Below are 13,362 nucleotides of genomic sequence, written 5' to 3'. Positions count from 1 at the left end.
TATTCATGGATCCCAAGCAGAGAAGATATCAAAGGCTGAACTCCATCACTTAGACACGCATTCAGAACACAGCTGCACAGCTGAGTCCTGCACTCGCGGAAATACAGCAGTCCCACATATAGGATGAAAAACGCACACGCAGATATCATGTGCAGATATAAACCCAGGCAATCTCAGAAAGTAGACTTTCGCATGATATCAGTATCGCAGAGAGTCAGACAGCTTACTGTGACTTCATAGCTGCCAATGCAGGTTATCTTTAAACAACCAGAGAAACAGCTGTGCAACCTCAGCTTCGGGCCTCTTTAATCCCACAGACGAGGCTTCCTGATGCACACTGGAGAGCATGCTGTCACTTTCATTTAGACAGAGGGACAATGAAATGGACAGTTGGTATGGATTGTAAGCATAACACCCTCAAAAACAGGAAAACACAACTCTACATCCTGATACAGCCAATCGCCTAAACACATCATGCAACGACAAAATGGATTTCTAATCCCAACTGTTTGTATTTGCTCAAGGCTCACCTCTCGAACACCTCCTAATGCACACAACACCTGCATGAGCTTTTAATGGGCCCTCTCACAGGAAAGGGCAGCATGCTGCCCCATCTTGTGCACGATGCCAGGATCATAACTCATGGATGGGCAGTAAAGCAAGTCGTGTATATCTCATTTGTGTGAGTGTTTAGATCATCAAAGCATGTACAAGAGCATATATACGCATTTCATTTTCATTCATGTTCCCGTGTAAACACAGCTGAAGCCTTTAAACTACTTCCAACCCAGTTATTCCCATCTACATCTGCTTCATCATACATGAAGCGCGTCAGGCCGATAAGTAAATAAAATCAGAGGAGGGTTTGCAGCTCGTCAACATCTCACCTTGAACAGCTGCGAGAACAGCCACTGCCACCACTGGGAGCAACGAGCGGCGGGGAAAGTTGAGCATCATTTCAGCAAAGTTGCAGGCTGTGGCCATCCAGAGCCGAGGGAAGCTTTGGAGACTGTGTGCAGGTTGAAAGAGAGCGCTGGGAACAAAATCATTACATCGTCTAATGCGTGGTGAAGTTGCTTCACATCCTCACAGCGTCAAACCTGCGCTCGGTGCATCTGGTTTGAAAATGCGCTCTCCTCTGCTTTTTCTGGATGCTGAGAGGGATGTTTTCCCCCGGTGGCGCGGCTCTGGCTGGAGCGGTTATTCCCATGATGGAAATCAGTAAACATGTGCAGTCTGACAGATTAACAAGACCCACGTGGGTAATCGCCGATAGGGGAAGAGCTGCGAGAAAATTAAATGCACATGAGGTCAAGAGGATCAGTGGTTTCTCCACGAGTCATTTTAATGCTGATTTAACAAACTGAGTGTATGATTCTGGGCTAAAGGGCGAATTTCTATGCAGGAAGACATGATGATGATGATGATGATGATGATGATGATGATGATGATGATGATGATGATTAGACCTTACTTATTATAAAGAAGTGCCCATTCACAAATGCTTTTTTTCTTCTTTAATTCACGTGCTTTCACCATTCACTACGTTTGTTTCTATGATTAAAGTAGTCACAGATGTTCATATCACATTCAGAGGGCCTTTGTATTAATCTGGATATTCCTTGAGTCAGTTTTCGAGAGGGAAAAAGTTTAGTGCAGATTTCGCCAGCTGTCAGCTGCATATTCTGGGTCCTCAGCATCACATGGGATCATACAGCATAGGATGGAACAGATGGATGCAGGCACTATATCTAAAGCCTTGCCGTGTCACAACACACTATACATTTGGCAACATGGCACAGAGGATCAGCAAACACAGGCAAACTCCACTTTCAGTCTTGTGTGAGTCCTGCTAAACTACATAATAGTTTACTGATAATTTGAGACTCCCTCACACAGTGTTTATTTCAGGTGAATGTGCTCAGAGTCAAATGAAGAAAAGTGGAAATGTTTTTTTTTCCCCTGTGCTGCAGCAGGCCTTCGGGCCACATTTAATTTCTTAAAGCTCTGGATAATTATATTTTTTCCCTCTTTTTATATGTATCACTTCATCTGCCTTGACCTAAAATTCCATACACTCATTATAATGAGGTACACTGAGAATCAGTATGAGTTCAAAGCCTGAGCTGAAATAGCATGGTGTCTTGTTGCAGTGTGCCCTACAACTAAGGAGGAGGAAGAGGAGGATATGATGCAGTTTAAGCACTGTGGCATCCATCCACTCTGTTTCTGCACAGAGACATCGGGCTAAGTGCTGACATCAGATTTATGGTGAAGAACACCTAGTGGCTTTAATGAGCTTGGTCAGACTAGTCTCAACTTCTCTGCTGTCCGACATCCCCCTGAATACCTGTTCTCTGAAACAAATGTGCTGTACTGGTAGAATATGTCTTCCAACTAAACCCACAGCGCCCAGTGCCTCAGCACCTGTTTTATTACCAGGTGGCACCAGTGCCAAGGTGACAGCATTATGCATGCAGGCATCATTGGCAAATAGGCCTTTTCTCCCCTGACAGTGGAGGCTGATTAAAATAAATATGTGCCTTAGAGAGACATTTAGGGATCTCCAAATGCCAATACAGCTTTGAAGAACTAATGGATTCTGTATTATATCAGCAGAGGAACTTGGTTTTACTGTACACATTGCTGTAGTGTTTACAGTGCAGGGTTAGTTAATGCACTGCATTTTGAAGCCACTGAGGTTTAATTTGAGCAGATCGTCTGTGTTTTTGGCTGGATGAGATTATTAATGCTGACAGTGGCAGAGGCCATCGACTATTGAGTCTGGGAACGTCTCCAGATCTCAGTTGTTGTTCCAGACATGCAACCTGCTGCTGGTGCTATTAGAGATGACAGAGAGGTGGTCCGATGCACCATGTGTGACTCCATGTGCTGGATATAAAGCTGCTGCCAGGTGGCTCAAAGGTTTTTGGAGGTCATTTGATGTGGAGCAACATGGGTCGAGACCTAAATCCTTGTAGATATGTTAATGCCTTTAAACAGGAAGCTGTGCCTCACTGAGATGTTGAAAGAGATGTCAGTGTCAGTGCGTGGGTCAGCTGGTCAGCCGGTCTACTTCAGTCCACTGAAATAGCTCAGCTATTGGCTGGATTGCCGTGTTCATGTCCCCTTCAGGATGAATTGCAATCACTTTGGTGATCACTGTACTTTTCATCTAATGCCATCATTAGGCCAACATTTTAATTTGTCTTATATTTAGTTTTTTGACCAAATGCCTGCAAAGCTGTTGACATTCCCATCATCCTTAGCTGAACTTTGTGTTCAGAGCTAATTAGCTGATTCTAGCACGCTGACATTGCAAGCATGGTAGCATTTAGCTTCAAAGCTATGGGAGCTGCTAGCATGGTTGTTGACTCTGGGTCGTGTTGGATCTGCTAAAGAGCTAAGTCAGTCTATTACAAACAGAAAATATCACAATGGTTTGAAATATATGCCGAGATTTTGGCTCATGTGTCAAGGTTATATTAAATAAACTGTCTTGTTTCGGAGTATGCCAGCCCACTAGGCTCTTCTCTTTGTCCCCCAAAATCAAATCACTTTCCACGTGTTCTTTCTGCTATCGGCTCCAGTGTTCACTTCCTCATTCATGTGTCATTCATATCTCTGATACTACTGATTGAATTTTGATATAATCAAAATAATGCATCTCACAGCTCTATTTGCATTTTCAAAATTGCACTGATTTTACCTGATAGACAATACAGTTTCACATCAAAACATGACTCCAGAAAACAGAATCTGGTGTTTTCTTGCTCTCCACCTGCTGAAATGTGTGCCTCTCTCCATTTAACATAAAAACCTGAAGACACAGATGAACAGGGTGGAAGAATAAATTACAAAAGCATTGCACATAAAGTGACAACAGCAAACAGTTCTCATCATAATGCTGTTCAAAAGAATGACTTCCAAACAGCAAATGTACAATAAAAATAACAAATAAGGATAATACAACTGGCACAAGAAATGTGCATTACATACATTGATCTGTGTATCAACAAACTTGGGGAGGTTATACCAAAATCACCTGAAGAACTTTTGACATTCAGATAAACTATGACCAGCCCGTGACTCCTCAGTGCACCCTGGGTTTATCAGATGATTAGTGGATCTATTAACCTTTACAGACTGTAATCCAGCTCAGTGATGGATATTCAACTACAGCAATATCCTATTGTCTTAACTTTCATTAATCCATTGAATCATCAGATTGAGACAGTTCTGTTTCACCCTGTTGATACATCCGCTTGGCATGGGAGCACATGAACAGAATAATAACAACAGAGAAATTGGTTCAAGAATACCCAAGACAATTGGAGTCATAAGCATTTATAAAGCCCTGTGAGTGGAAATCATTGCAAACTGCTTCAGTATTCTCTACGCTGATCTCCAGGGAGTGCTGCAGTCGAGCGTCTGAACATAAAGCTGCCGTCACACCTATGTAATAACACTTAGCACTACAGGCTGCCAGGGGGCAGCCAGCCAGCCATCCAGCCAGTCTTTTCAACACCTATGGTGCTAGAGCTCTGAGGGCCCTCCAGCCAAGTTGTGGCCTGCGGACATCTCCCACTCCAAGCAGTCTCAGCTGAAGATGAATCACCAACTGGGGGTCTGTGCTCTGTCTTCTTCTCTCCGCCAACGTCAACCATCCCTCGAAGCCCAGCGACAACAGACCAATCTTCAGTCTTCCATTTAGAAGTCAAATTTTCAAAAACTGGTGTTCTTTCAATTAAACAATTTCAATAATGCAAACAACAGGTGAGAAATGTTTCAGTCTGGTTTTCAGGTTAATCATCACACAGCCCAAGAAGAGGTAATCAGCAACATGAAGATACATCTACATGTCAATAAACCTTTATTGTTGGTATCACTTGAGCTGAGTGTTACTTCTAGTTCACCATAAAATTAGACTGAGGGATCACATTGGGCTGTCAGGCAATGCGTTCAACTGATTTCCTTTGTTGTAATTGATGATAACTTCACCAAAACCTCCTAACTAATTGGTGGGGATCCCCAGGGATCAATTTTAGGGTCACATCTTTTTAATTTACATATGCTATCCCTCAGTGAAGCCATTCCATATACCGATGACACACAGCTTAATGTGAATATGTATCTTGATGGCACAGGACCAGTTTATTGCCTTTTTAAATGTATTTTAGATGATAAGTATCTGGATGGCACAAAAACTTTTACAGGATACAACTGAAATTTTACCACTGGAGTCCCTTTGACCAAGTTAACAGTGAAGATGGTGTGGTCTTTGACTCAGATCTGGACTTTAAGGCTTATGTGGGGTCAACACATCTGCTTTTTATCACCTCAAAAATATTGCTAAAGTGTGACCATTGCAGGCTTTTTTTATTGAGCAGGTTGGACTTCTGCAATGCTCTCTTATCTGGTCTACCCAAAGGAGTTTTACTTATCTTTAAAGCACTTTGTGGTCTTGTAGCAGTATATACAAGACCACAAAGATAGATAGATAGATAGATAGATAGATAGATAGATAGATAGATAGATAGATAGATAGATAGATAGATAGATAGATAGATAGATAGATAGATAGATAGATAGATAGATAGATAGATAGATAGCTCTTCCAAAGGGCAGGACTAAAACCTTTGGTGAGGCAGCTTTAAGCTTTTATACTCCAAGTCAACGAAACAGTCTGACTGAAGACCTGAAAGCAGCTGGAAGTGATGAACTCTTTAAATGTAGACTTTAAACCTCCCTCTTCAGTCTGGCTTTTGATTAACAGTGGTTTATCTACATTATTTGCTTTATTTCATTTAGTTATTTTATTTGAATTTGTCTTCATTTGGTCTTGTCTTTTTAGTCTAGTTTGTCTAGTTGTTTTAATCTAGCTTTGATTTCACTCTTTTACAGTGTGCATTTGTTCTGCCTTATTATCAGCTTGTCAGTCATGTGTGAAGCACTCTGAACTGCGCTAACCTGTAGGAAAAGAGCCATATGAATAAAGTTTGATTGAATGAACATTTGAACATTCCTCAGCTGATAACAAATGAACACTCTTCTCGAGGCATTGGCTGCCATAAACATCCGTTTTCCACCCCTGCAGGATGCCTGGAATGAGTTACCAGCCAGGTGGTATATCCTCCTACCGACAGTCTGCCCTCAGAGCGCCGTGATGGACAGGTAAGAGGCTTGCCTCAAACCACCCGCTGGGAAATGCATTAATGTTGGAGTGGATGGATGGACACACAGGAGACCTATTCAGTGAGCTCTAGCTTTTTTGTTGAGAATTCTTCTCACCTAAGCTGAAAAAAATGTATTATCTAAAACTTACTGTACATAGCTCCAGGTTATATCACAGGATCATTTCATTGCTTTTAAGCATGCAAAGAAGTTACCTATTTTATGCATGCAAGGCTAGACTACTGAACAGGCAAAGCAGGCAGCCTTGCCCCGAGGCCTCAGACCCTCAGGGGACCCAAAAGCTGCACATTCATCGTGTGGCAGTTTGTGGTAATTTGATTGATTGCACATTTGTTTGGAAATTATGTGTGTGTTACAGTGTTAAAAATGCACTGATGAGGGTCCAGATGTGCAGAGACCAGCCTGGAGACAGTATAAATGTGTGTTATTTTGCCTTCCTGTAGAGAGTAGAATAAATGGTGGAAAACAAACCCTTGAGTCTCTCTGATCTATGCACAAGTATCATCAGTAACATATGCAACACTAAATAGTGCTGGAAGGGGCCCAGTATTCACCAGTATGCTGTGTTATTACTCTTTGGTGGCCTTTTCCTGAGCACTTCCAACAAGCTGCCGGTACTCTTTTCTGTCCTCTCTATATCAAGTTCTCTGGGTGATTCATAATGGCTTTTAATAAACTGCATTAACCAGGGTGCACTACGTGGTGCTCACCTGTGCCTGTTCTCACCTGCCTGCTTTTCTCTGTTGGCAGCTCGTCTAAGACAGCCTGAGGGACAGCTGGACATAGAGCATGGTGCTGCAAGTGATGTGTCACACACAAAAAATAGAGAAAAGAGAAAGTATCCAGCAATTTTTCCCGGAATATGAGGAGCTAAGATCATCCCAGCCTGGAGGGTAAACAGGGCCTCAAATGTAATTTCTGTCTTGGGACCCTGGATAATCCAGTTCTGTAAATATCCACAGAGGAATTCCATAAACATATAATGAATGTGCAAAGTGAACATGCAAAGCAGCTTATAGTCCCATACATGATCTCTCCCCTCTTTACCACACAGTACTGTGTGAACTTAGTGAAGTTTCAAAAACTGTTCGAGCCCAGAGACTTCAAAAGAAGTCAGCAGCTCACCACATGACAAAGGGTCTCTCAGCATATCAAAGCCGAGTTAAAATTTTTTACCTGGGAGATCCCTGCTGTGATTTTGGGGCAGGGGGGTCAAATGAGCGTTGAGTGTTTAACTGGCACTCTGAGGTTTTGTGAAATATTCAGAAAGGCCAGCAGAAGATGGATGTCTCCTTGTGCCCCCCTCTGGTGGCGTGGCTGGCAGGACGAAAGCGAGTGATAGAGAGGTTACAACTGGCAAGAATTTTAAACATCCAACGGCCCTCTGGGAGTCCAGAGACTTACAGCTCCGTATAGATCTGTTGGATAGCGAGGGGAAATAAGGGCAAGAGAAAAAGGGAGGGAAGGAGAGGAGGAAGAAAATGAGGAGGGGTGTGAGAAAGGGACAGGGGAGGAGAGGGCAAATATATTAGAAGCAACAAAACAAAGATTAATTGATTTACAAATCCAGTCTCCTTTCTTTCTTACCTCCCTGTGAACTGAATGGGTGTTTCAGCATAACCCCTCTGAAACACTGCAGTATTTTTCTCAGTCTTTGAGCTTCTTTTCCTGCTTGAATCAATGTTGAAATTAAGCAAATAGTCAAAACAAATATGCATGTGGAGGAGGAGGAGGAGGAGGAGGAGGAGGAGGAGGAGGAGGAGGCTGAAGGACTTTTTCTGATGTGAAATGTGTGTCTGTGCTCGTAGTGACTGCGCTGACATAAGCAAATGTTTAATCAGACAATTAGATTCATTGATGAGGCCTAGGTTTGCCACCCCGAGTGTTACATCCCTCGTTGCGAAACTGCAGCCTTCACAATCGCTTCCTGTCACAGCTCAAACTGCAAAGCACTGCTGCCCTCCTGAGGATTGTGGTGTAATAGCATGAAAACAGAGGGCAGCTGTGCACACCAATATGTGGCTGAGAAGACTGTAGAAATGTAGAAAATAAACCTGCAGCAATGCATGTAAAAGATCTTACTGTAAGCGTTATTGTTTCTAGCTGCCATTTGTCAAATGTGTTATTTCTTCTTCTGAAATGGCTCAAATGAATCACGTCCACGCGTCTCTGAGAACTTTGAGACTCTAATTGTTCAAAGTGATTCTGAACTAAACCACTTTGACTCAACCTCTCTGGCTCCTTCCATCAGAAACAGCTTGAAGTCATGGATGAGAGTTGACATGTGGTACACTTCAGATCTCATGCCTTGTTAATTGGAAATCTATTTTTCACAGACAGCCAGTCTTGTTTGTCAAGTGCCACCATTGTCACCATCCCTCCAGCTTTTTGGCATTGATGTACTGACAGGCAGGATATGATTAGCTGTGATCTTGTGGGCTGAATGACAGCCCACCATTAGACTACTGCTGGAAAGAATATTAGATTTGGATGAAAATGAAATTCAGTTAGTAGAATAATAAATTTTGCATAAATCAATTCATTGAATCATGTAATTTGTCATGTCATGTCATGACAAAGAGAACCTTTGCTGTCAATCTTGTTATCATCCATGATTAATGAGTGTGAGGGGGCGCAGAGATATTTGTTTTTATTTTGGATTGTTTCTATCTAAACAACCACATGTTGCAGCTGATTACAACCTGGGTCATGATGAAATCAGACAAACAGCAGATGTCCCTTTAAGCATCTATGACATTAAAAGCAGTTGTGGGTCAGTACCTTTCCAAAGTGTACTGACCACTGAGTGAAGCTCCTGAATCAATGATCTATTTTCAGGCTTTGTTTTTACAGATGAATGGCTTATTTGCTGCTTTGACTGCACCTTTTAGGACACAGTCTCTACTGACAGGCACTTAATTCATAGTGAGAGTCACGAATAATAGACACTAACATTTCATTCATTTGAGAAGAAGATAGGTGATACTGTTTCATATTGATCCTACATACAAACCCAGCTAATATGAGCTGATGCATCCATGTTGAATTTCAGCTACATGCGTTGTTCTGGTGCTGCATGCCTAACCCCGATATATATTTCAGTATATTAAAAACAACACCATGTCTCATTAGTTTGTGTAACACTGTGATCATTAAAGATCCAGGACAACCATCCGTCAAGTCCATCAGTCCAGGATATGAAAATATGATCGGAAATTTTGTCAATTTTCTCCTGGCAACAACCGGAATTTGACTAATGTTTCATGAATTAATCAGCGGTGGCAGAAAAAGTATTCAGATCCTTCTGCACAGTACTGATAAAATACTCCTACAAGTAAGAGTCCTACATTCAAAATCTCACAGAAATAAAATGATATAAGTATTATTAGCAAAATATAATTAAAGTATCAAAAAAAGGACTCATTGTGCAGTTAAGTGGTTCATGTTAGTGTTTTATTCTTATATATAGTGTTTTTGGCTAAATTACTTTCATTTTGGTTACCACTAATTATTCATTGAACAGTTGAGCTCAGTTAAAGTACTTCATATACTGCCGGGTAGTTTAATCTACAGCAATGCATCATATTCTATAAGATCATCATGTGTTTGTAGTGTTGCTGTTCTGTGAGAACCTCGAGTTTGTACTTAAGTTCAGTAGTTGAGTAAATGTACTGTGTACCATTTCGCCACTGGAATTAATTACATAATACTGATTTATGAAACACTGTCTTGAACCACATAAGGAAAGCTGGTCCTCGCTCAGTGATACAGGACAGCTGAAGGATGGTCTGTCAGACCAGCAAGACAAGATCTTTCTGTCCAGTGGACCCGCAGATGACCAGGATATCAATATCACGACTAACATTTCTTCTGTATGTGTCAAAAGGTTGAATATTACCTGCAGATTTAAACAACATGTCTAACTCTGACCTGCACCCTTCAGTGAAAACACACCGCAACGACAAATGAACATAAAACAGTGATTTTCTAAAAAATATCAAATTTAATTTGGTTATAAAAGTTGTATTTTTTCACATGCACACCCACACATAATGAATCACCATAAATACTGTCCAATGATTTTCTTTTTTTCCTTTTTTCTTTTTAAACTTTGATTCACAAAGCAAGCACATACGGTGGACTGATACATCTGATTTCAAAGGACACTATGGAGAATGCTTGCAGTCTTTTACAGGGAGAGGAAATCTCAGTTCACTAACGAAAAGGCTGTCGTAAAATCAAGTATAAACATTTATAAATTATCTACAAATGGATCAAAGTACAAAAGAGCTACAGCGTTTAGAGACACTACACCCATTCACAAGTGAATGATTTGGTATTGGGACACCATATTACAGTATTTCAACTTTGCGACAGACTGATTGAGAAACTATACATGAACAGCTTTGGAACATAAAGAATCAGATGTAAACCTGTGGCCAGCCGAACCTTTCTTACATTCCATTTTGGCAAACCCTCTTTTGTCGTTGCATTCGATCCATAACATTGATCGATGAGGATGGGAACCCTGTTTCACACAATAAACTCACATCTGACTCATCTTTCAAGCGCAACTTCACATAAGAGACGACTGTGAGATAAACAGGATGGAACGGATGCTTCGAACTAAACAGAGAGAAGAGACGTTTTTAAATTTTTAAAGCTATGAGACATACTGTACTATCCCTCCAGTTAGTAATTGAGCTCTTGAGCACTTTTAGAATGTCGCTACTGTTTGCAGGCCCTTCCCCCCAAGTGAGTGTTTGCGTTCAGAAATGAAACTCAAAACACTATTTCTATCATCTTGAATAATTAATGCACACAATGACTGTCTCCTCGAAAGAAAAACCTGAGGTAGGACAGTGGGTTGAGCTGGTTTGTGCCACTAGATCAATGCATCTGAATTTCATCCTCTGGCTGTATGCGATGAGTGAGGCGTCGGGTTAGCATTGCAGTTTGAATGCCGCTGAAGTTCAGTCATCTATTCATCATTAAAAATAAAATATTTTTATTATTTTCTGGTTTGGGGCCACATGTTAGGGCTTTCATTTAGCATTCGATTAGCTCTGGCGATGCCCTTTTCAAGGACTGTGGGAAATTTGTGCGGAATGTTAGAAAAAATTCAGATAAAATGAATAAAAGTGGAGCTGAACAATGAAAACATTTTCCCTTGGAAAGATTCAGAGAGAAACGCCAACATTCAGCTTCACTAATTACACAGAATCACACCTTTATCGAGATTCAGTTGCATAGTCTCGCTCCATCGAGACCCATTGCTTTGAAGCTTTTACACCGACAGCGGATGAGAGCCTGATTTAATAGACAGTCAGTGTGACAGCCTGCAGGATATTAACTAGTTTCAACTGATCTGATTGCATTTTCTGGTGCAAATCTTTTAGTAGCATTATGCAAATAGGTTTGTTTGTTTCTGAAGACTCGATTAAATATATGAAACATTCAGTGAGTCAACAAACTAAATGGAGCAGCAACAGAATATTGGCATTACTGATTAGTGTGTGCGCTCTCCTGACTTGAGCTTTGAGTACATGTGCTTGTTTCATAAATAATCCAAGATCATAGGAATAAAGTGAAATATTGTCCTGTACCAGATTCCACCTTAAATGCACATAAGCTGTGTGACACTCATGGAGAGCATAAATGTAAGCAGATAAAAAAAGTTAGTATTCCTCTTCATAGACCTCAGGTAGTTGAAACAGAGGCAGAGAACAATGCAGACCATTGTGATTTGCAGTTTCTATGATGCTTTGACGTGGCCCTCTTTATCAAGATGAGACAATGAAACTAAACAGTGCACCAGCAATGGAGGTAGCAGCACATCAATAGATCACACGACCAACAGCTACATGGCCTCTCCTTCAGAAACAGCAACGAAACATGAGTGAACGAGAAACATCAAAGGTGCAACACATGAACGCATCACATGCCCACGCACGCACAGGTACACACGTCTTTTACCAGTCAGTCAGACAAAACACCCACCTTTGTGCAATAGGAAGACAGACACAACATTTTGTCTTGAACTAGGCCTTTCATGACAGCGAGGACGACAAAGATTTCTGCTCTGATCTCGTTTTCCGAAATGACAGTAGCACAAGCCGTCATGAAACAAAAACCCTTGCGTAAATCAAGCTTGCGATCAAACGAGGAATGTCACGCTCATATTGTTTTCGTAAAGGCCACTGAGACACTAAGCTCGCCCGGTGTATCTGATATTAATGCCCTGTCGCCAATCTGCTGCTCTTCCTTTCGTCACAGGAAACTCTCTGCTGAATCACAGGTTCTCATGGAGATGTTCCTTCTCTTATGCTACTACCTCTCTATGATATTGCACTGAATAAAGCCTTTGTGTTAGCAGCCAGCATTACTTCACAGAATGCCTCAATAACAGTGTAGTCTATGGGAGATTTTGCTCCAGGATCGTGGTCTCTGTTTCCTTGTAGTGACATCAATACTCCACAGACAACGACGCTTTTTTGGCTGAGAAACATAGATGTAACCAGATGCTTTGTTTACACAGCTACCCTGCTTTAAATAAAGGTATAGTTCTTTGACTAATAGTAAAGAAAAGAGAAAAATACATGTCATGAAAATCCTAGTTTGTTTTTTTCTTTTTTTAAGTCATCCGTTGATCTAAAATACATCACAGTAATATGTTTTTGTGTCTGCAGGTGACCTCTCTCTTGGTTTTGGCACTGCACTGTACATAATTTAGCTGATTTGTATCCATCACCATACATGAATAATTGTATCACTGGTTATATTCAAACAGGCTCACGCAGTCCAAGAGACAGAGCTCACATCCTCTCTGTTGTGTGTTGTTGGGATGTGAGTTGATTGTATGGATGCAATGTACAGAGCCCAGCATGTGCACTTATTGTACATGTATGCTTTTTTTTCCTTTTTATTTCACAGGGGAGAGTCTCTTCAGCAGCTTCTTCCCCTTGGAAAGCAGTCCTTTCTTCTTCTTGTTTGCCAGGTCTTGGGAGTCCTGGGCGTCCCGGGGATCCAGCGGGATGTGGGGGCCCCTTGTAGGGCTCAGGGGTCTCATGGTGCCCGGGAGGAGGGGCCGAACAATTGGGGACGGCGCTCGGACAGGTGCGGCGCCGTTGTCGACCGTGTCGGTGGTTTCTGTTGTAATCTGGGGAG

The 13,362-nt window shown here is 41.5% G+C and overlaps 2 protein-coding genes across 7 annotated transcripts in view; both read right to left on the bottom strand.

Moving 5' to 3' along the window:
• LOC139348585 (transmembrane protein 132D-like) overlaps positions 1 to 1,318 on the bottom strand; it is a 31,629-nt gene extending 30,311 nt beyond the window's left edge. Inside the window, exon 1 of the mRNA XM_070988829.1 lies at positions 888 to 1,318. Coding sequence (XP_070844930.1) covers positions 888 to 984 — 97 coding nt within the window. The 5' untranslated portion in view covers positions 985 to 1,318. The remainder of the gene's footprint in view (positions 1 to 887) is intronic.
• Positions 1,319 to 1,480: 162 nt separating this feature from the next.
• The window catches only part of rimbp2a (RIMS binding protein 2a), a 72,673-nt gene continuing 60,791 nt past the window's right edge, over positions 1,481 to 13,362 (bottom strand). For 5 of the 6 annotated variants that reach the window (XM_070988821.1, XM_070988823.1, XM_070988822.1 and 2 more), the window contains one exon: positions 10,179 to 13,354. In XM_070988821.1, the coding sequence (XP_070844922.1) occupies positions 13,118 to 13,354 (237 nt within the window). In that variant the 3' untranslated portion in view covers positions 10,179 to 13,117. Of the gene's footprint in view, positions 7,614 to 10,178; positions 13,355 to 13,362 lie in introns of those variants that run through there. The other variant, XM_070988825.1, reaches the window with a different exon arrangement.

Source organism: Chaetodon trifascialis, chromosome 20 (genome assembly GCF_039877785.1).
Source record: "Chaetodon trifascialis isolate fChaTrf1 chromosome 20, fChaTrf1.hap1, whole genome shotgun sequence".
NCBI classification, from domain to species: Eukaryota; Metazoa; Chordata; class Actinopteri; order Chaetodontiformes; family Chaetodontidae; genus Chaetodon; species Chaetodon trifascialis.
The sequence above is the reverse complement of the archived record's forward strand: the minus strand, read 5'-3'. Positions and strand labels throughout refer to the sequence as shown.